The sequence below is a fragment of the Drosophila bipectinata genome, chromosome 2L (genome assembly GCF_030179905.1).
Source record: "Drosophila bipectinata strain 14024-0381.07 chromosome 2L, DbipHiC1v2, whole genome shotgun sequence".
Classification (NCBI taxonomy): domain Eukaryota; kingdom Metazoa; phylum Arthropoda; class Insecta; order Diptera; family Drosophilidae; genus Drosophila; species Drosophila bipectinata.
In genome coordinates, this window is record NC_091736.1 from 17,460,573 (window position 1) to 17,482,542 (window position 21,970).

The 21,970-nt window shown below is 44.5% G+C and overlaps 4 protein-coding genes across 6 annotated transcripts in view; 3 read left to right on the forward strand and 1 right to left on the reverse strand.

Annotated features, from left to right (window-relative positions):
* The first annotated feature begins 86 nt into the window (after positions 1-86).
* On the forward strand, positions 87-1,919 carry LOC108132385 (AP2-associated protein kinase 1). 2 transcript variants are annotated; one of them, XM_017251793.3, is made up of 4 exons: positions 87-211; positions 497-588; positions 648-746; positions 816-1,919. In XM_017251793.3, the coding sequence occupies exons 1-4, from the start codon at positions 194-196 to the stop codon at positions 1,579-1,581; spliced, it is 975 nt and encodes a 324-aa protein (XP_017107282.2). In that variant the 5' UTR covers positions 87-193; the 3' UTR covers positions 1,582-1,919. The 2 variants fall into 2 exon arrangements, with proteins under 2 accessions (XP_017107282.2, XP_017107283.2); XM_017251794.3 differs by lacking the exon at positions 648-746.
* A 324-nt stretch (positions 1,920-2,243) lies between these two features.
* On the forward strand, positions 2,244-3,728 carry Ppt2 (palmitoyl-protein thioesterase 2). The gene is made up of 5 exons (XM_017251858.3): positions 2,244-2,568; positions 2,671-2,812; positions 2,877-2,984; positions 3,038-3,311; positions 3,365-3,728. The coding sequence occupies exons 1-5, from the start codon at positions 2,425-2,427 to the stop codon at positions 3,561-3,563; spliced, it is 867 nt and encodes a 288-aa protein (XP_017107347.2). The 5' UTR covers positions 2,244-2,424; the 3' UTR covers positions 3,564-3,728.
* A 168-nt stretch (positions 3,729-3,896) lies between these two features.
* mre11 (double strand break repair nuclease mre11) overlaps positions 3,897-21,970 on the forward strand; it is a 247,072-nt gene continuing 228,998 nt past the window's right edge. Inside the window, exons 1-5 of one of the 2 annotated variants that reach the window (XM_070277860.1) lie at positions 3,897-4,242; positions 4,305-5,367; positions 5,427-5,587; positions 5,652-5,937; positions 5,990-6,110. In XM_070277860.1, the coding sequence (XP_070133961.1) occupies positions 4,016-4,242; positions 4,305-5,367; positions 5,427-5,587; positions 5,652-5,937; positions 5,990-6,079 (1,827 nt within the window). In that variant the 5' untranslated portion in view covers positions 3,897-4,015 and the 3' untranslated portion in view covers positions 6,080-6,110. Of the gene's footprint in view, positions 4,243-4,304; positions 5,368-5,426; positions 5,588-5,651; positions 5,938-5,989; positions 6,138-21,970 lie in introns of those variants that run through there. The other variant, XM_017251857.3, reaches the window with a different exon arrangement.
* Positions 6,238-7,696, reverse strand: Osi21 (Osiris 21). The gene is made up of 2 exons (XM_017251606.3): positions 6,627-7,696; positions 6,238-6,569 (listed from the first exon to the last, which is right to left on the reverse strand). Exons 1-2 carry the CDS (start codon positions 7,340-7,342, stop codon positions 6,434-6,436), a joined length of 852 nt encoding a protein of 283 aa, XP_017107095.2. The 5' UTR covers positions 7,343-7,696; the 3' UTR covers positions 6,238-6,433.

Below are 21,970 nucleotides of genomic sequence, written 5' to 3' on the forward strand. Positions count from 1 at the left end.
GCAAAGTCCCAAACCACTAAAAACTTGAAGATATCGCGTAAACTTTGATAGTCGGCATAGATACAATGAATATCGATATTTTTATATATTATCAACAGCCCTAGTTTTCAGTGTTGACAAACACCATACAAGCTTACGCTGAGGCAAAACAGAAAATTACGGGCAAAAAATAGCGCAAACGCCTCGCAACGCCATGAACTCGGCTACAAAGGTAGGTACAGGTGCTCCGCCCGGCCCGCCAGCAAGGTAACATCTTTTTCCGCCGCCGAAACTCCAATTACCCGTACCGCAAAAAAAGGCGGCGCGGGAGAGAGTCGATAGTTGAGAGTCGTCTTCGTTTGTCTCACTCCTGCGAGTGGGAAATTTGTTGTTCCACCGGGGGGTGAAGGTGTTGGCAGAGGCGGCGGGGGTTGCGTTTGTTTTGAATTTGCACGCGGGCCGGGAGCAACAACAACAACTGGCTAACCGATTGCATCCGAATCATGGGAACTTGCAGGTTGGGGAGATATTCACGGCCGCCGGACAGGCGTTCAGCAGACTGGGCGATCTCACCATGCAGCTGCATCCCAACGCCGAGTCGCCTTCGGGGTAAGTTAAGTTGTGTAAGGAAAGCCCTGTCCCTAGCTAACATGTTCCCTCGCCATCAGGAAGTGGACAGACGAGGAGATCGACATGCTGCACTCGTCGATTATGCGCTTTTCGGACGACCTGAGCAAGATTAGCCTGAGCATCAAGAACCGCACCGTGTAAGTGAATCACTGGCGAGGGAACATGGCCAACTTTACGGACTAAAGCTAATAAACTACCTCTTGCAGATCCCAGATACGGCAGGCTCTGAAGAAAAAGGCCTTTGAGGACGCCGGCATACCCGCTAAGCAAGTGCCCGTCCAGCAAGTGCAGCAGGTCCTCCTGACACAGCCCCTTATCCAGACACAGCCTCAGCTGCAGCAACAGCCACAACCACAGCTACAGTTACAACAGACCCAGCCACAGCAGCCTTCCCTGCCTCAACAGCCCCAGCAGCAACTGCAGCCAACTCAAGTATTTAAGCATGTGGCTTTGGTGGCACAACCCAAGCAAATCATATTGCAACAGCCACTCCAGCAAAACACAGGCACCACTGTCACAGTAAAGCAGTATCATCAGATGCAGAAGGCGGCGGCTTTGGCGGCAGCACAAGCGGCAGCAGCTGCAAACACACCCACAATCACGGAAAACATCATTATCCAGCAGCCTACTTCAACTTCCACTACTGCGGTAACAGCAACAACAGGCGCTGCTGTGCTGCCCTTAGTGCCTGCTGCTGTCACAACAGTCCTAGCGCCCGCGGTTGTGATTGCCGAGGATGTGGTTAGTACCACCTCTAATCCTCCGGCAGCAGCAACTGGAACAGTTGCTGTTGTTACTTCTGGGGCGACAATGCCAACGGAAACTGGAACACCAGCGGGTCTTAAGTGTGGCCCAGATGTATCGATGACCCTCAACCGCATCAACGTTCAGGAGAATGAGGTCGATGTAGAGGAGTGCTTGCCCGCGGAGGTGGTCAAACTGGACTTTGTAAGCGAGGAAGTGGCCGGGTGAGGGCTGGAATTCTTTTACTAGCGCTGTGGAAGAAGGAAAACCACAAATCTAGATTGAGAACTCTTTAAAACAAACGGTTGAGAAGCCGCCCTAGCCCTAAGCATAAATTGTTAAGTGTTGTCATTTGATATACCTTGAAATCACCTTTGTTCCCGGCCCCCAAAACACGAAACAAGGATGTTGTGGAGAACACAGAGTGGAGTAATGATTCAGAGCATAGATATTAATATCGGAGCTAATAAGCTGCACCTAGACTTAAATTAACGCAAGACACAGTAGTGCAAAGTACGTAACGACGATCGTGTAAGTTGAAAGTGAATAAATGAGCATTATTTTAAGTTTTTGGATAATTTTTGTTTTGGAATGGTTATTATGATTAAGAGAAAGTACTAGAACTCGGGATTTCTAGCCGCCGCTGAAATGAAATTTTTTGTTGGGGTCTAGGAGCTACTATTGGTAGAAGCCCGCGAGGATGGATAGGATTTTTCTTTGGATGCGTTTGAATGGAAGACGAGCACCAAGCACCGGACTACTTGCACATTTTTTTAAATTTAAAAATGTCTGGCGTTGCCAGAATTTTACCGCGCAATAAAAAAATACATCCCCGTCTGGCAGCCCCTTTATCCAACACTAGTGTTGTATCTCTCCGTTTTCTAACTTTAATATTTCCAGCTCTGATTCAGCTGATCTTTGTTTATTTAACTTTAAACGACGCACAACTGGAGAAACGATTAGACAGTAAACAACTAATTTCTCCGTAAACGAATATTGGTTTCCATATAATCGCACGTTATCTACGGGTATTCCCGGTACCCACAGGAAAACAATATACATTGTGCGAAAATGAGGCTTGGCCATCTGCTGCTGGCAGTAGTCGCATCCTGCTCAATTATATCCACTAGTCTGGGATACAGGCCGGTCGTTATTTTGCACGGAATCCTCTCCGGGGCCGAGTCCATGACCATGTTGGTGCAGGAAATATTAGAGGTTTGTTATCGGATTCCCCTTGTTATTGTTTACGTTGCGCAAGAAACCAAAACAATGACAAGGTCAAAGTCGAGGCGCAATTTAATCGATTTCGATTTACAGGCTCATCCTGGTACTATAGTTTATAACTGCGACAAGTTCAACGGATGGTACAGTCTGGAGAATGCGTGGCGTCAAGTCGACCAGATTCGGGATTACCTTCATGAAGTCGGAAAACTACATCCTGAGGGAATTATTGTTCTGGGTAGGTTAAATTCGTTTAAATTCAAGCAATGTTTATCTTTTAATCGGAATTATCTGTATTTTAGGGTACTCCCAGGGAGGCCTCTTGGCTCGAGCAGCTATTCAGAGCCTTCCGGACCACAATGTGAAGACTTTCATATCCCTTTCCTCCCCACAGGCGGGGCAGTATGGAAGTGAGTTTGAACACGATTGGATTTATCAGTATAATCAATTGTTACACTTTTAGCAAGCTTCTTACACCTTATCTTTCCCGATCTGGCGGCCAAGACGGCCTTCGAGTTGTTCTACTCACGGGTAGGGCAGCACACCTCTGTCGGTGGCTACTGGAACGATCCGCACAAGCAAGAGCTGTACATGAAGTACAGTGAATTCTTGCCGCTGATCAACAACGAGAAACAAACCTCAAACTCCACCTCATTCAAGATGGGTATGGTGCGGCTCAACAAGCTTGTAATGATTGGCGGACCTAATGACGACGTAATTACTCCTTGGCAATCCAGGTTGGTTATCAAATAATTACTCTTCTTTGTAACCACTAATCAATTCTATTTAGTCATTTCAGTTACTATGATGAGAATTTGGACGTTATACCTTTTACCAAACGAAAGTTTTTTACAGCCGATTCCATTGGTGTGAAAACCCTTCAAGAAGCTGGTAAATTGATTATAGTTATCAAGCCCAATGTCCATCATCTGGCCTGGCACAGGCGGAAGGATGTTATCCATGAAGTAATCTTGCCATATTTGGACTAAACGAATACCCGATAACTCATCAATAAGCATAAATGTGAAGACGCCGCGGAAGTTGGCAGACTGGGATACAATGATCTTTTCTATATTTAAAAATTTAAATAGCTAATATGACAATGATAGCTAAAATAATAGTTTTAAGAATTTAAGAGTGATTGCAATGATTTATATGAACAAATATTTTTTATATGTGCTCATAATATCGATCAAAATACTTTTGACGAATTCAATAACTCATGTCGTGTAATAACTTATGTCGTTTTATTAGATAATTTAGACTTATTCAAGTTTAGCGCCTTCCTATGTATAAACCTGCATGGTGCTGCCAGATCTTGCATCAAACTGCCAGAAGCGGTCTGGCCACACTGTATTCAGGCGCAGTCAGCGGTCGAATTCGCGAATTTCACAAAGGTGGCGGCAAACAAATTGCAGGCTTTAAACAGCACATCACAGCCATGGCGGATACTAGCGGAGCAGAACAGGACACAGGCGATGTAATCCGCATCATGGTGGCCACCGACAACCACCTTGGCTATGGCGAAAAGGATGCTATTAGGGGCGAGGACAGCTTTACGGCATTCGAGGAGATCCTGGAACTGGCTGTGTCCGAGGACGTAGACATGATCCTTCTGGGCGGAGACCTCTTCCACGACGCCGTGCCCAGCCAAAATTCCCTGCACAAGTGAGTTCCTACAATCTAAATTCCTTCTGTACTGCTTCATCACTTTGGTTCTTTTAAAAAAGATGCATGGAATTGCTGCGTAGATACACCTTCGGGGATCGGCCTATTTCCCTGCAGATTTTAAGCGATCAAGCGGAGAGCTTCCACAACTCTGTGAACCAGTCGGTCAACTATATGGATCCCAACCTGAACATTTCCATACCGGTCTTCTCTATCCATGGCAACCACGACGATCCAAGTGGCTTCGGAAGACTTAGCTCTCTGGATCTTCTAAGCACCACTGGTCTGGTGAACTATTTTGGCCGCTGGACGGATCTAAGCCAAGTAGAAATCAAACCAGTCTTAATACGCAAAGGCGTCAGCCAACTGGCGCTCTACGGACTAAGCCACATCCACGATGCCCGGCTGGCACGGCTAGTTAAGGACTTTAAAGTGAACTTTTTCTGTCCCGAATCTAATAAGGAAAATGAGTCCGATGAGGATGACTGGTTTCATCTTCTTGTGGTGCATCAGAATCGAGCTGATCGCGGACCAAAAAACTACTTGCCTGAAAACTCGCTTCCTGCATTCCTGCATTTGGTAATCTGGGGTCACGAGCACGACTGCAGGATAGAACCGGAGCTGAACCCCAAGGGTTTCTATGTCTCGCAGCCGGGGTCGTCGGTTCCCACCTCACTGTCTCACGGCGAGTCCATAAAGAAACACGTCGGTCTGTTGGAGATCTATAAGAACAAGTTTAAGCTCAAGGAGCTGCCGTTGCAGACAGTGCGTCCCTTTGTCCACGAATCCGTGGTTCTTGCAGACATTGCTGACGAGCTGGAATTGACACAGGGGAACGCATCCGCAAACGTGCACAAGTATGCCAAAAAGCGCGTGGAGGCCATGATAGAGCAGGCAAAGGCTCAGCTTACGGGTCACCCACAACAGCCCACATTGCCCCTCATCCGGCTACGTCTTCTCTATACGGATGAGACCTGTATGTTTAATACTATTCGCTTCTCGCAGATGTTCAGCACACAGGTTGCCAATGCTCAGGACGTGGTGCTGTTCAGTAAGATCGCCAAGCGCAAGACAGAGAAGGAGGGGCTGCAAAGTTTGGACAAAGAGGCTATGCGAAAGGCTATGGTGAGGAAGCCAAATCCTTGCACATTTTATTCAATTTAATTCTAACCAACCACTTTTAGGAGGCGGAAAATGCTACTCGCGTGGAAGAACTCGTCGCTCGCTACTTCGATGGAGCCAATACGAAGAATCCCCTGAAGCTGTTCCACTCTAAGGCTCTGTCCGAGATGACCTTTCGTCTGGTGGAGCGTAAAGATGCCAATGCTGCCGATCATATTGTGAAGTACGACAAGAGAAAATGAATTTATGATCAGCACACATAATATTATAATTGGTTTAATTATCAGGTTCTACAGGGAAAAGGCTGTGGATCATTTAATGGACTCCATGCCCTTTGAGGAGAACGTTGGCGAAGAGGTGAACAGTTGGATGCTCCGCAGCAAGCACGAGAATCTGTTGAAGGAGCTCGACTCAAGGGGCACCAGTGTAAAGAAGGACAATAAGTCTCCTAACGCAAGCACAGCCACAACAACCGGGCGAGGGCGTGGCGGCCGTGGTGGAGGCCGTGGACGGGCTACGGCCACTGCAACCACACGGGGAAAGGGTCAGTTGGATGTCACCGTTAATACCACTGTAAGTTAAAAAGAGAATTAAGCCTTACAATATTAACATTATTTTTTTACAGCGCACTTCGTCGAGACAAACTTTGTTAAACAGTATAAAACCTAAGAAAAATACTCCAACATATGTTGTAGATGATTCCGATTCAGATTAACTCACATTCCAGAGTCCTGATAAAAGTTAAAGGATATATTTTATTAAATTTTTGCCCATTTTTTATATATTAATAAATCCTAAAAAGGAAACTTAGCTTTGTGATCGGTTAAACAATAACTTTTAACTCAATATTTATTTTATATTCAATTTCAAGGCTTTGCAACTGACCACCTCCATGGTTGCTTCAACTGCCAAACAAATTATCCTATGACTTAAGGACTACGATAAGGTAAACGGACTGCTGCCGGGCTCCATTTGGAGCGGCTGAATTTGGATCGTTCTTTGGTTGCCTAGCTGCTTCAGAACTCCGCCTGACGTGGGCAGAGATTTCTCCCGATACAGGCAACAGGCGTTACTGCTGGTGGTACTCATAGTAGTAGCGATATGGATCCACCGAGGAACTGCCACCGGCGGCCGTTACGCCCACAGTTCCAGCTGCTGCCCCGCTATTCGTCTTCGACACTGGCCGGATCACGTAGGTGTTGCGTCTACAACAGAATAGGCTATAGATCTGATTTTCAAGTACGTTTATGCGCCTGACTCACCTGTTGTGATCCCCAGCGTGCACCTGGAAGCTGGTCTCCTCACTGTGGTCGTGCGAGAATAGCTTCTTCAGCGCGATGATCCCTGCTATGGTCAGGGCAACCTTGCTAATGACGAGCGCCTTGCCGGCAATCGCCGCCAGAGCCTTGAGACCTAAGGGACCGGCGATGCCCATGGCGGTGAGTAAGGCTGCCACCACGTACTTTATGTGGCCGCCATCCTTGTGCTTTTTCTTCTTATGTCCGTGTTTGTGGCCACGCCCAACGCTGGCATCCTCGTCTCCTCCGCCAGCGATGTCGATCTTAAGAGTGTGCGTCCGTATGAGCTTGTCCGCCTTGGACAAGAGGGCGCGATCAATGGGGGCCAGGTTGCCGAACTGACGGGCATCCGTTAGAGAGCCCAGGATGCTGTCCGCTTCGCTGTGGTTCTGCTTTTCTAGCACCAGACCATCGGCGATCTTAATGGAGTCCTGGTCGAGGGCACGGGTCAGCGCATGTAGAGCCTTCTGTTTTAGGCAACCGATGAAGTCGTTGGTATCCTGGCACTCATCGTACACCCTTCTAACGAGACTCATCTCTGGGCCCAGGCCGAAGCCCCAATCGGAGGGACTCGAGGTGGGTGACTCTATTACTGTGCTGTGACGTCTCCGTCTTGGAGCAACGGCCGCCGAGGCGGTCGCCACGAACGCCAAAAGAAGCAGCCACTCTGGACGCTTCATGGTGGTGTGATTGCAAATGGAGTCGGCTGTCCTGGATGCAGTGTCCTCTTTAAAGAAGTCCGAATTCGACGACCACTCGACGGTAATCTCGTGATGCTACTGCAGCGAAATCGCTGGGCGGGAGAAGCTTTTATAAATTGTGCCCGTCGATTGCGGAGCACTCGAATGGAAAGAACTGGCGTGCCCGCTGGGAGGCAGACAGATCTTGGACGTGCCGGTGGATGGTGGCTGGTGGATGATGGGTGTTGGATGCAGCAGACGCTGGAGAGGGGCCAATTAGCATTGGCGATATTTTGTTATGCGTTCGACTGGCGCTGACATGTTTTCGTTACTCAAACCACGGATGGATGCCCATCCATGCCCAGGTTTTGCGATCGACGGGGAGCCCGCCTGCCAGAAAGTGGTACTTTTCGATTTCTATAAACATGGATTAGGTAGGTATATCTAGTATAAGGGAGAGAGCTTATGTTTTTGGATTAAAGGAAATTATTTTCTTTAACTTTTAAGAGATTTAAATTTAATCACGATATACTTTTTTTATACCTTTCCAATTAAAAAGGACTCTCTGGCAAGAAGTACATTTTCTTTGTGAATATAAAGAATACCATTATATTATATTATATATTAGGTACTATTTATTGATAAATACCTAAAGACACAATATTTTTGAGTCATTAAAACCAGAGCACTGGGGCATAAGAACTACCCAGATCCCGTTCCCCATAGTCTCAAGGCTCGACTTGTTTAAACCATGTTTATTAGCACATTAGTTCTTTAAGAAGAGTGCCCCATCTTTATGGCGTTAAAATGGTTATTATGGAGCGCAAACAATAGCAACATACATGTCTTCGAAGGCAACAACCGCTCTGCTCCGTACACGATATCTTGGTAATAACTAATGAATTTTAACGATGCGTGCAGCCGAGTGATTAAGTCCATGCCGGCGGCTACTGCCCCTTGGACTTGGACTGGGGATCGTCCGCAAATTGGTTATCATAAATCGCAAATGCTGTGGCGGGCGGAGAAGGCTGGGGATGGCCGGGGGATTCCCCGGCGATGCCGTGCAGTGATCGCTGCACATTTGGCTCACTGGCCCACTGGGTGAAATTGAGTTGGATACAGTTAAGAAATTTTCTTTTCTGCGCATCAACTGTGAAACCCAACACCCCATCCCCCAGGCTCATTTCCACAGCCTTGCCATTCGCTTTTGAAGATTGTCGTGGATGGGAGGTGACAGTTGGCTTTTAAAAGTGTCTAAGACACTTTCGTCTGGCATTAATCAGTTAATTACTTTTTTGTTTTTAACCAGATCACGATAATCACTATCGTTAAAATGAGTGATTTTTTTATGACGATTTCTAATTATAAGACAGATACACATAGGGGTTAAGTGAAGTGTTTTTTTTTTTAAATATTTGAAAGACAAAGATAGTATTTTATTTTCTATAAAATGAAATATATCAAAAAAAACTTTTTGCGTTCTTTAAGAAATTAAAAAATCTTAAAAATTTCAAATGCTCCTTACATATTTCTTTTGCTAATAATAGTACTAACTAATAACCTAGTTACGAATTACCTTAAAAGATTTCTAGGTCGTCATCCCCCCATTCTGCATTTAAATCCTGAGACAAAATATTCTTTATTTTTTTGTCCACTTTTCTTGATGGGTTCCCTTGAAAATGCGGTTTTCCCCTAAATGGCCCAGCGTTATGGCTATATCTTCCCCAATACTCATTCGATTCTCAATCGGAGTACCTTAAACGATTTCTGGATCGATTTGCTACCATTCTGCATCTAAATCCTGAGACAAAATTTTTTTGTAAATTTTTTGTCCATTTTTCCTGATGGGATCCCTTGAAAATGGGGCTTACCCCTATATGGCCCACGGTTATGACTATATCTGCCCCAATTCTCATCCGATTCTTTAGTGGAGTACTTTTAACGATTTCTGGATCAATTCGCCACCATCCTGCATCTAAATCCTGACAAAAAATATTGAAAATGGGGGTTTCCCCTATAGGATCCCTATGACAGTTGGTACACATGTCGTATTATATTGCCAAAAGTAGAATACATAAAAACCCCGAACTCTTGATCAATCTGTTATATGGCAGCTATAGTATATAGTCGGCCATCTCCCCTGTTCCGACTTATATTTTGCGTGCAAAGGAATGAAGGGTGTGTGCAGACAACAGACAGACGAACATGCTCATATCAACTCAGGAGGTGATCCTGATCAAGAATATATATACAAGGGTAGACCCTTGTACTTTAGGGACGGATTGTCTCTTTCACTGCGTTGCACACTTTTGACCAAAATTATATTACCCTTTGCAAGGGTATAAAAATCTCAAAAATTCCAAATGCCTTCCAAATAGAAAGTCCCTTTTTCAACTTCATTCTTGGAAAATGCGTTTAAAAAGTGGAATGTTTCCAACAAAAATTTTGGTTCCTCGGCCAAACTGAATCCAAAGTTTGTATCTTCAGAGAAATATATAGAAAATACCATGTAGCCACATTTGTAAATAACGAGACGCACAACATATGAGTGCCACGCACACGAATCCTCTGCTCAAGAGGGCGTAAATAATTTAATACATCAAGAAAATTGGAAATGAAAGTTTCTTTGTTTTGGTTTGGCGTGGCCGCAGCTAGCATTTAGTTTCGACATTCGCAGATAGCAGATACTCGGCTGGCCACCCACCACCTCCACCCACCAAAAACACGACCCACGGACGGACAATTGTGCGATTTATTTGCACATTTCTGGCCGGACAAGTGAGATTCCTGAGGGCGGACGGGAGCCATGTTCATGGGTTTTTGGACACTCTTATCGTCAATAATCATCATATGCTCAAATTTTTGGTCGCTTAATTGGAAAATTGTTGTTGTTTTTGCGATACGCCTGAGCGATTGCTCGATTGGATGGCCAGGATCTGAGCCAGGGATCCTGTAGTGGGATAAATGGATGATTGGTTTGGCTGCCGAGTACCATTTGATTGATGGCCTTCGTACATATATTGTTATTGTTTTGCGGCCTTGTTGTGATAATATTTGGCCAGAGAGGCCAGTTTGATTGGCATTTCAGCACAGTCTTGCGGCAGGTTTTAGGATTGTGACCACAGTTCTATCTACACAATAAAATCCATTAAACTTTAATAAAATATAACAAACAAAGCCACTGACCAATGGGCGGAATATTTTTTCTCCATTCCTCGGTAGCGATTGCGCAAAAGCCGAAAGTCCTTCGAGGGTGGAATATGAGTTCATATCTCGTCATATTTCATAACACCCACTTCCTGCTCCGTTTTTGTGGTGGAGAGCGTGATACGGTTGGTGGGCGTGAGTCAAGTTCCAGTCCAAAATGGCGTCCAAAACTTCCTGCTGTGTCCAGGGGATGCACTTTCGGCTCTTTGAAGTTTTACTCAAATTGGCAAATGACAGACCCCAGGGAAGTGGGGACTATAAGTCCTCTTGAGTGTGCACCTTGTTGGAAAATGGTCTCATATCAAAAGAAGTCGAAACCACAAAGAAAATCTCAGCGGAACATTTTCAGCTACATCAAATCATCGAGTCCCGTATCCGTATCACTAGCCCGTATCTCCGCCCTGTTTGAACCTGTCCCCCCAGCTGCCTCCGGGCACCCCTCGTAGAAGGACAAAGAATTCGTCCCCCTGTAGTCCTTCCAAGCAACTTTTCCACCTTCATATTTTCTGTCTCTGGCGGCTGCGGTTCGTTCGCCTGAACTTTCAACTACTTGCCAAGTTTTCACATTTTAAATTTGTTGGCTTGTTGCTTGTGCAGGGATTTTTTTTACCTTTCAACAAAAGTTTCTTTGTTTTTCTTGGAGATGTTCTTGAGTCTTGCAGAGGAAAGCATGAAGAGGTAGTGCTAGGGGCTGTTTCTCGGTATTTTCAAGAATAGCTATATAGAACCTATTTTTCCAAGTGTACTTACATTTTAAATGTAAAAATCAAACTCACATCCTTCCTCCAGTTATGTTGCCTACTTATGTACATATTTGAGAGGCGAGGCGGGGATTTACAAAAATCTTCCATTGAGTTCATGCTTGCACACAGCCTTTCCAGGACACAACTCAAATATGGAAGGATATGGGCGAATTTTGTGCTCAACACTACTTGGGGCATCGCCACAAGCTGTGGTCTGTGCCCAAAATTTGCTTACACTACATATTTTTGCAGTTCACCTTTACTTCATCTAATAAGCTTCGTCCTGGCGATGGCTCCTTTGTTCCTTGCCCTCACATCGTTATCGATGGATGGCACTGCGAGTTGAGCTGGAAAAATGTTTTCGTTTTAGCCACCAGTCCTCTGCCCCAGCCGCCTCAGAGGGCGTGGCGAGAGCCAGGGCGATGGGTGGTGGGCGGAGTGGAGAGAAAAATAAATTGTTGCAAACACAAACAGAAATATAATTTTTGTTGCCTCGCATCTACATGGGCCACACATATTTATGGCATGCCAGCACGTACGCGATATATTGCAACCCAATCGCTAGACGGAGGAGGAGAGGGCGAATCGGGAGAGGGCCTGGTGTGCTTTTATTTATTTGGTAAACTTCGTTTATATCGCACACAATCCGAGAATCCCCAGGAAGGAGAGTCCCCCCGATCCGAGGAAGCCGAAACCCAAACGGACGCCATGTTGAATGCGTTGTGTTGTGGGATGTGTGGGGGGGTGGTTGTCGTTGGGTGCTGCTGGTGCTGAGGGGGTGGTCGTCACCATCATAAAAGCGTGGCTGAGACCCAGGACTCAGAACTCCAGGACCCGGCATCCAGGACCCATGTAGCCTGTGTTTGTTATGCTTGTCAAGCATTTTGCGCGGTACTGTCTAACGATATTTCGATTTTGATATCTTTGGGTGTTATCGTTAAATGTCTGTCTGTTTTGTTGGCGGTGGGTGTGGGTGGTTTGGGTGGTGCGGGGTGTTTAGGGGAGGTCACAAAGTATACAATGTGCCATGTTGATTATGGTCTCATTTTTGGTATTTACTTTTCATTTTACTTCTTTTCGACACTAAAAGAAATTGTATTTCGAATTTGTGAAACATATTTAAGTTCGTGCTTAGTTTCAGACTAACTCTTAGTACGAGACCAGACCTTGTTTTAAGTGCCCTTCGAAAAGGGGAGCAAGGGTCTTTACGACACCTCCCTTGAACATTCCATAATCGGTGCAGCTCTGGTCATGGTCATGTGCGAGACTTTTAAATTAGCACTCAAATGTGTCAAGAGTCCAGCATCATTATTCCACGAACCTAAGACCCTCGTCTTTAAGTCGGCCTCAAATTATGCTTGTACGTAGGCCTGGACGGGGGTTTTGACATGGGTCTTGCTTGGGGAGCTGGCTTTCGTTTTCGTTCCGTCATATGTCATAATTATGGCTACTCCAGATCGAGATCCTGCCAGGAACCTGCTCTCCTGCTCAGTTCCTGCCCAGATATTCATAATTGGCCAAGTTGTATGACCTGCGGCTCCACAAGTCTAGACGAAAAGTGTCGGTTTTTGAATATTTTGACATTTGGCACTTGATGGGCTCAATCGGACATAGATTAAATAATTTGGAGATATCCTAAGGGCAACCGGGGGATTATTCTTAATATATTAATGATAGACATAAATATTTATAAGATTCTCTTTATATCTCTGAAAGGCTGAAAACCAAAGAATATCTCTAAGTTTTTAATGAAATCACTTTATCCAGTTGCAGGATAACCAAGAACCGACAGCACTTGCCTTCCAGAGTCTTATGAAAATCCATTAAGCGGCAGCAGGCATGCGGATAAAACCCATTCGGGGCACGCGATGTTTTGGCCTGGTGTGATTTATGTGGCTTTTAGGATATTTTATTAAAATGCATATTCGTTGCTTCGATGTCACCGTCGGCGGCCGGCGTTCAATGTTTATGATTTTCATAAGCTGGCCGGCCATTGGCTGGCCAGTGCCGGCTACTGGCCACAGCATCCATTGTGGCCACTCTGGCGGAGGACTGCAGCCGGCGGAGACCTTGTCCTGGCCAGGTTGTACGTCATAAATTGTCACCGCGCAGACACGGGCAGGCCGGGCGCAGTGTCAGGTGAAGATACTGTATCTGATCGCCGCGACCGTTGCGGGTCATAAATAAGCGTCTCGGTCCCGCGACCGGATCTGGATGCCTTTGGAGCCACCATTGCACCACCGCTGGCTTCTTCTGGGGCTTTAATTAAAGCAGTTTGCTTGTCTTCATTTTTGTATCTTCTGCTTGCGCGTTGTATCTTCTGCTCCTCGGCGGGGGAAAACGCAACGGATAAAAAACAGAAAAAAAACAGAAACAGTCGTCAGTCGTTGGCCGGGGCTTAGTGCGGATTCGTTTATCAGTTTATTTAAATTTTTCTTTGCATGTGTAGTTGTGTGGCAGTGTAGAAGGGGACTGGTGGGTGTGTGGCTCGTATTTATGCCCATAATCAGGACGCACGGAATCCCGTTAAGTCGCGTCATAAGGCGGTTCGCCATTTTCGCTTATCGTCATCTTCTCGTTCTCAGGCCGAATGTCTCAGATTCGGTTACAGCTTCAGCCAGAGCCCCGCCCCCAAAAAAATAAGAGGCTGTGCAGAGTTTTATTGTTGCTGCTGAGAAATTGGATTCGTATCAGTGGCACATATACCAACATACAGGCAATATTAAATGGGAGATACATAAGCCCACACCCACACATGCTCCGGTTTATGGCAACTCATATCTGGCAGATATAAAAGTGAACACCCACAATCGGAATAAGAAGACACAAGGCAAGCGAGGAATCAGTGGCCAGGACACTGAAAGAAAATTAAAAGTTTTTAATTTATTTTATAAGTCTCTATTTTGAGAAACAAAGAGTAAAGTTATTTAGGAGCTATACAAATATAACTTTGCTAAAAGCTTTATTGAAAGAGGGATACTACTATATCCTACTTCTATGCACTGGCAGTGAAAATAAGCTCCTTGAAAAAAAAAATATCCCTCCATGAGCCGCCATTTTGTGAGAAAGCGAACGTCGAAGAAAAATGATAATAAAATAACACAAATATGGCAGAGGGAAATGCTCGTTATGCGAGGATTTTGTTCCCTTTCTTCTTCCTTCCGGCTCCTCTCTACTTTCCATTTTATTTTTATTTTATGTATTTGCCACATAAGCAGCTTAAGTGGCAGCAAAGACAGAGACAGAAAGGGAAGAGGGAATGACAGTGCTTTGCCATATACGGATTTCCATATAAACATACTCATGTGTATATGTTCATATATAGTACACTCTGTATGCCATATCGAAGGCAAAAGGATCAGGCATAATGCCGTCGTCGCCGCATGTGCCATAATTTGCAGAAAAGTGCCAGAACAGCCACCCAACCAGCCACCCACCCCATCCCATCACCCATCTAGTGGGCTCCAATCCAATGCCATTCCCAACCCCAAGCCGGCATTAAAATGCCTTTCGAACAAGGATAACATTTTGCCTCGTTTCTTTTGCTGAATGACGAAGGAGCAGAACGCCGGGGCCAGGGGGCAGGCCAGGATATGGCACATGGGGGCGAAATGGGTGCATGCCATAAAAACAATAGCGCACATAAATTTTGCACAAATATATAAAGTATGCAAAAAGGCATAAAAACGAATAAAAAGGAGCACGGCGTGCGGCTTTCCCACCAAATGAGCTGCAGAGGATTGGGGTTGGAGCTGGGAAAATAAGAGTACAATACACACTCGTATAAACACACATTTACAAAAATCGTAAAACATAAGCAAGGATACGACAAATTTGCGACTTCGTTTGTTTTATTTTTGCCATTTTGCGCTTGGTATTCATTTCATTTCGCACTGATTTCGAAGGAATTTTAACAAGGCTCCATATTTTGGGAACAAAACTTATTGGAGATTCTAAAAAAATGGTGATTGCTGGGGTAAAAATAGGAGAATTATAATACGCTTCATATGCTGAATGTTTGGATAAGGATTGTGGAAGATATAGAGATTGCAATGGGCCACATATGAGTAGCAAAGATTTTCAACCACACCACAGAAAAATTTGAAAAAAATCTGTCGGAAAATTTGTGTAGGGTTATTGATGCAGATTACTATAGACCCGATCTAAAAGTCTTTAAGGGTAATCCGCTCAATATTCGGATACAATTTGGGGAAGATATAGAGATATCAATGAACCAAATAGGAGTATTCACGATTTTTCACATTTTCCCCATCACAAAAAAATGGAAAAAATCGGTTCCAAAATTGGGTTCTTGTATGTGATGTAGATCTATACAGATTCGATCAGCAAATTTCACGAAGGTATTCCCCTGAAGGATCGGATGAATATTAACAAAGATACAAACATGACAAGGGGCCATATATGAGTATCCACTATTTTCCAAGGGGCACGATCCAAGAATTACAATAACATACCGATTTTTGTTCAAAGAGTATTTATTGGCTTGAAAATTAGATAAGCTTTTAGGTTAGATCCAGCCGGACCATTGAAGGTTTTCAATACTTGTTGGATAATTAAATTGAAAGTATCTTTTCTAAGCCATTCGGATATCGGTCGCATCAATCTTTTGCTTTAGACGAGGCACTCGGAACGAATGCAATCGCCAGAGGGCATTCATGCATCTCCGACTCCACTCCATATCCATCTCCATCTCCACGGGTCACAGATGTTGGCATTTGTTGGCATCATAGTCGTCACCCGTAATTGGACATCGACAGCGGTTCAAGTGGTCCGCTCTGCCCCACACCCTGAGTTCACCCCTCACCTCTCTCCATATGGGCGCACGTAATTGTGATTTTCCGTGTTTTCCGTTTGATTTTCCATTTCTTTATCGCCTTTTCCTACCAAGTGCATGAATTTGCCGTTTTGAGAAATTTATGCTTTTTAGTTTATTGCTGTTTCGCCTGGTGGGGTGGGTGCAGGGTGGTAAGGTCAAATATAATCGAAGAGAGGGGTGGAGTAGTAGTGGGAGGGTGTGCCTGCATAGTTTTATGAGTGGACCTTGTGTGCTGGCCGTCAGATGTCCATTGCCGGGCCCTGGAGAAAGTCCATGTGTAATTGGGAATTTATTAGTCGCTGGAGACTCATTTACATTTTCTCCTGCTTGGGGTAGCAGCTGACGGAGTGGGAGTACAGCGTGGGGATGGAGTGCTGGCCGAGTCCAGGTCCTTTGAACACTGCTGTAATTATTAGCCATTCTTTTATTTATGGCAAAGCTAGTTTTGATTTATCCGGGACTCCCAGACAAATGCGTAGAGCTTGCCACATAAATATTTCGAAATTGTCTATCGCTCTTCGACGTTCAACTGATTTATTACTAATTGCCAGTCATAAAGTTGGAGTCACACCTAAGATTACGGTTACAGCCCCTGTGTTGCTTCCTAGGTTCAAATATCATATCCGAAGTTTTTTAAGTGGAGGCATGACCTTAATCCGGTGATTCTGACTTTTTAATGTCGTAAATTGGTAAAGCCTACGAGCTCCACCGAACTCTAACAAACCTGCGCTTAACTTGTCCGTCATACGATTCATTTAAGCCTCGAATTCGTGAACTGCTGAAGGTCCTTGTTAATGGAAACCGTGCTTGTCGGGTCACACGTAATCTTATTACGCACTGGAGTCCATGGAGCTGGATCCGGGCCTGGTCGATTGAAAAACAGAGAAGAAAATTTCAACAACGTCACCAATTTCCGGCAATTATTTCGACTGTCGGTTGATTTAATTTATTCGTTGCTCAAAATTAAAACCAAACCAAAACAAAGAAATCCCCTTGTCCAAGTCGAGCGACATTGTAATCATGCCACGTCCCCCCAGAATCCCCTGACCCACCATTATCCTGCCAAGGATCCCAGCCCGCCCTCGCACTCTTCATTGCCTGCTGGGTTTGTTGGCGCGATTTCTCATTCCTGGCGCAATTGGTTTTCAATTCAGGGCCATGTAATCCCCCCAGCTCCATGGGATATTTCTGGGGATTTATGTTGTTTTTTTTTTATGTTGGCTAGCCGAGTGGGACTGGGTTTTTTTCTGGGGCCACCCTGCATATTATTAGCGAGCTCCGCGTGACTCTGCGTTCAACTTTTAATCGAATGCACATAATTGCCAAAATAAATCAATCAATTCGGCTCGGCTGCCCCCTAATGAGAACTGACAGGCGCCCAGTCATAGCCCTCTCAGGACCCTGCTCCGTGTAGGTCCTTTGCATAAATTACACTAGACAATATATCTGGTGAGTTCGCATATAAACCAGGCTAAGAAATGTCATTTAAAAATTTTTCATTAAACAGTAAAGTCTTAGCTTATGTGGGGCCTCGAGATGCAAAAAAATATATGGAACTCTTTTCTGAAAAAGAAAAAAATGTAATCCTCAGCAGGAAACTTGTGGCCCAGTGTCAGAATGATAAAATCTCTTCTAATCCGAATTCTAATTCCAATTATTCATAAATCAGGGTCATGGGAGGAAACCTTTAACGACTTGGTTTACGTGTCATTTGAGTTTGGAAATCAAGGCCTTTGGCTAATGCCAGGTCTTAGGTGAACATAAATATCCGTGTTTCGTCCGATAATGATCTTGAGCTAGAGCACGTGCCCCCTCTGAGGCAACACCGTGACTTCAGTTTTGTAATCCATGAGATATGGCGATGATGACACGCTCCGGAGGATTTTATGAAAATGACAAATGTAGCGCAACTGTCCGGGCTCGGAAAACTCTACGCCCAAAACAGAACGGGGTAATAATGGAAAAGATCCCGGAACGCGTGGCGGTATTACGTGTGAAAGGATTAGCGATAACACGAGATGTTCGGAAATATTGGAGGGTAACGGGAGCTGTTAATGAGAAGATTCTTATCCTAATTGAATCGGAAAATTGTATTAAACTTATTTTTCCGATATAAGAATAATCATTGATCATTTCAAGTACTTCTCGTAGCTCCTTCGTAGGATCTCCCGCTGTGCTGTAAACATTAGCAAACAAATTTGCGTTAAAATTTTCAACCATAATTCACTGTCGACACCAAAAAGCACAAGCAGGATACAAAAAGGCAGGTTTTGAGCTGCCGGAACTGACGAGGACATTATTAGCCAAAGGGGGAGTCGACTCTCAATGAAAACAGCCGAGTACACCTCCGAAGGGGTGATTTTTTTTAAAATTACTCTGCTGTGGCAGTCCACAATTGAATTTTGAAAGAATGAAAAAAACTGCAAAACGCATTTTTCAAATGACAAACAAACCCAGCCGAAAGTGAAACGGAAATGAAAACAAACAATAGACTCCAAGGAAAACAAAGTAACCTGAGAACGACGTAGAGTTCAAACGGATGGTGGCGATGAAGATGGTAATAATGATGAGGACGAGGATGATGATGATGAGGTGGTGGTGGCGGTGGGGTGGCTGCGACGGAAAAAGGAAAAAGGCCAAGACCCGCAAGGGGGTGTGAAAATGAAATAAGTATAAACAAATAGTAGCGCACAGTAGGCAGCTCAATTTGAGGAAAGTCAAATGGTCCGGGGGAGGCGACAAGGGTTTACTTCATCGCAGGACATTGCAGGGGTTGCTCTCGACTTCACAGTTTGGCAATTATATTTCCGAAATACCCGAGGCTTTGGACAAACAATAAAAGGTTATCTGATTTTACATAAAACTGATTTTACATATGTATCGAAACTTACACCTCTAAGGATATATGATTTTAAAAGGGGGAAGGACTTTTTCAATTTTCACATCTTGGAGGAGCCTCAGTAGTCCCTGTCCTGTTTAACTTAACAGCTCTTCGAGTTGGTACTACGAATCCTGGACCGCAGATGTCTGGCCACTGGAGATTTCCATTCGCCATGGGACACAGGCAGCCTCATTAAGGAGCCAGAGTGCAGGACAATTGCACTGGGCCTTGGGCATAAATCACGCCTTTTAATAACTAATAAACGCCATCGCTCAAGTGGCAGCTGTCAGCTTGTCAGCGGCAGCCAAAGACCGTGAAATTGTTGCAAGAGGACAGTGAACAGGAAACGAGGACAGGGGACAAGGGATATGAGGCAAGAGGCAAGGGACACGGGTCACAGACAGTAACAAGGACCGAACAGTGCTCTTGTGAAGTAAAAAACACCCCAGAGGAATCCATCAGTTTTCGTGATTTCCGTATATTAAGTCATCATTTTCGGTCCCCGGGGAGAAACTTTAAATTGAAGCTGGACAAAGTTTATATAAGAAGAAAGTTGTACAAGACAGTTAAGTGCTTTCTGTTCTAGGGGTTGTATATTTTCATTAGTGGTTAATGTCGAACAAAATGATGGATTCCCATTTTTAACAATAGCTTTCTATTAATTTTCCATGAAGCTACCTATTTTCTAGGCTCCCAAAAGTATGCTACGAATTCCGCGAATGCTAGGGAAATATTGCATAGGCAATAGGAAACTATAATGGATTCTCAGATAAAATCCTCTCACGAAAAAACCTCGAAATCTTAGCTCCATCTGAGGTGGGTAATTGAAGTCCTCTACCAGTTCTCGACAACGCGCCATCCATTAAGATGAGCTACAACAAATGCATTCATTTGCTTGCAGGTGTCCGTCCCATTCACCTTAACACTCGGTTGCCTCGGGGGGAGCACTCTAATGCGTCAAAATCCTTCAACTTTTCGCAGCTTTTGCGCACAATGCGGTGGGCCAAAGGGCGGATTTGGTTGGGGGCGTGGCTGCTGGCTCTGCCGCTACTGAAGAGCCCTTGCCTTCCAATGAAAACAAAAACAAAGGGGGAAAAAACAGGAGCAGGAGCAAAAAATTGTAGAGAGTCTGACAAAAGTATTTGAATTGACAAGTGCCATCAAAATAGAAGCGGAATTAAATTTATCATGGCAAGTGGGGGCGGGAGGGGCAAGGTGAGACGGAATCTAAGAGAGAGCTATGACATTGTGCCCCGGGGGATGAACCCACCCACTTGGGAAAGGGAATCCGAACGGTTACATCGGAAACATCATGGGGAACATGAGCCAGCAGCGGCGTCATCGATCAACTCGAGCGTGAGACAGTTCCTCGGCAGCCGGAAGGAAGCGAACTTTTAAATATTGAATAATATGTTTTTCTTCCTTGCCAGAAAACACCCATCCTTCTGGCCAATTTCTTTTTGACTTGGCCCATTGGCTTTTTAGATAACTTGGCATAATGATGGGGCGAATGATGAGCGGAATCCTGATGGCACAGTGGGATTTTTGTGAGAGTTAGTGAAGTTTTCTTATAATTTAAGATTTATACAAAATATTCTACAAAATATTAAATACAGGCCTTTATTATCTGGCATTTATTTGCTATTATAAGTGATAAATTATCTTTAATGCCATATTTCATATCACTGTCGTTAGACCTTGTTAAATCGATCAGCGCACTCCAGATGCCGATGATGATGACGACAATGACAAAACGCTTTCAGGTTATTATGCAAACATATCAGCCCGGAAAATTTTTGGCTAAATGGTGTCGAGGGGGAAATCATGGCAACGTCGACAAGAGGACGAAATGGTCCTGGTTCTGGTCCTACATTTGAATCTCTGACAGCTTTTGCCACTTGAAGCCGCCACGCCGCCTCGGGGTGCTATTACAAAATATTTTGAATGGGCTTTTTAATATGTATTTAATTTCATAATTAGCGCTGAGCCGCGACACGTTTCTTGCCAGCTCGGATTACGGAGCACGGCACGCGACTCCGGCTTGCATTTCTTTCTGCAGACACCCGACCTGTTTCGCGAGTCGAGTTAAATGTAATCCGCTTAGCGTTCATAATTTCTTCTAATATGTTCTCCAACTAATTATTCCCAGGCAGATTTAATGCTATTAGGAGGTGGTGCCCTTTAAAAATGTTATTTTACTCCCTGTGACCATGTTGGGATTGAAATGTGTGTCCCCTCACCGAAAGCCTTTCAATGTCACCATCCTGCGAGAAGTGGACAAATCGTTCAGCTAAAAACGACAGCAATCAAACAAAATTGAATATCAGCGGAAACTGAAACGACAAAAATCGACAGCATCCACTGCCATGGAAATTCTGGGAGGACAAAAAAATTGGCATTTTGTTTGGGGAACGGAGACTGGGGATTGCGGAGGCTCACGGCAATTGTTACGTGTCAATAACTGCAATAAAAAATCCTGACATTGCCAGCATGGCTAGCACGGCCGGCATGGCTCCTTCCGTGTCCTGCTGGAGTTGCGCCTCAATAACTCTGCAACTCAAATCAAAATCAACGTTGCATTTCAATTGCGAAATTGCCAACTGCCAAACGTCCGCATCCGCTCATCAATCCGAGTCCTGGGGAAGACCAGGGTTCTATTTAACCTCTACTCGCTGGAATATTAAAATAAATGTCCTTCAGTTAGTTATTTCGGTGAGTTATTTATTTTGTTTCGAGATTAAATTAAACTAGGCCGTGAATTGGCTGTTGTTCGAATTGAAACTTTTTGTCCTCTTTTTGCAGAACAATTTTAAAATAAATCCTATATCTCCTGATCAATTTAAATAATTCGAGTAGGAATAATTCGCAGAACAAAGCCCTCATCGAGTATCTACGACCATATGTCATGGTATCTGGTTGGCAGATCTCAATAGTTAACTGGATGATAGCCATCCGCTAAT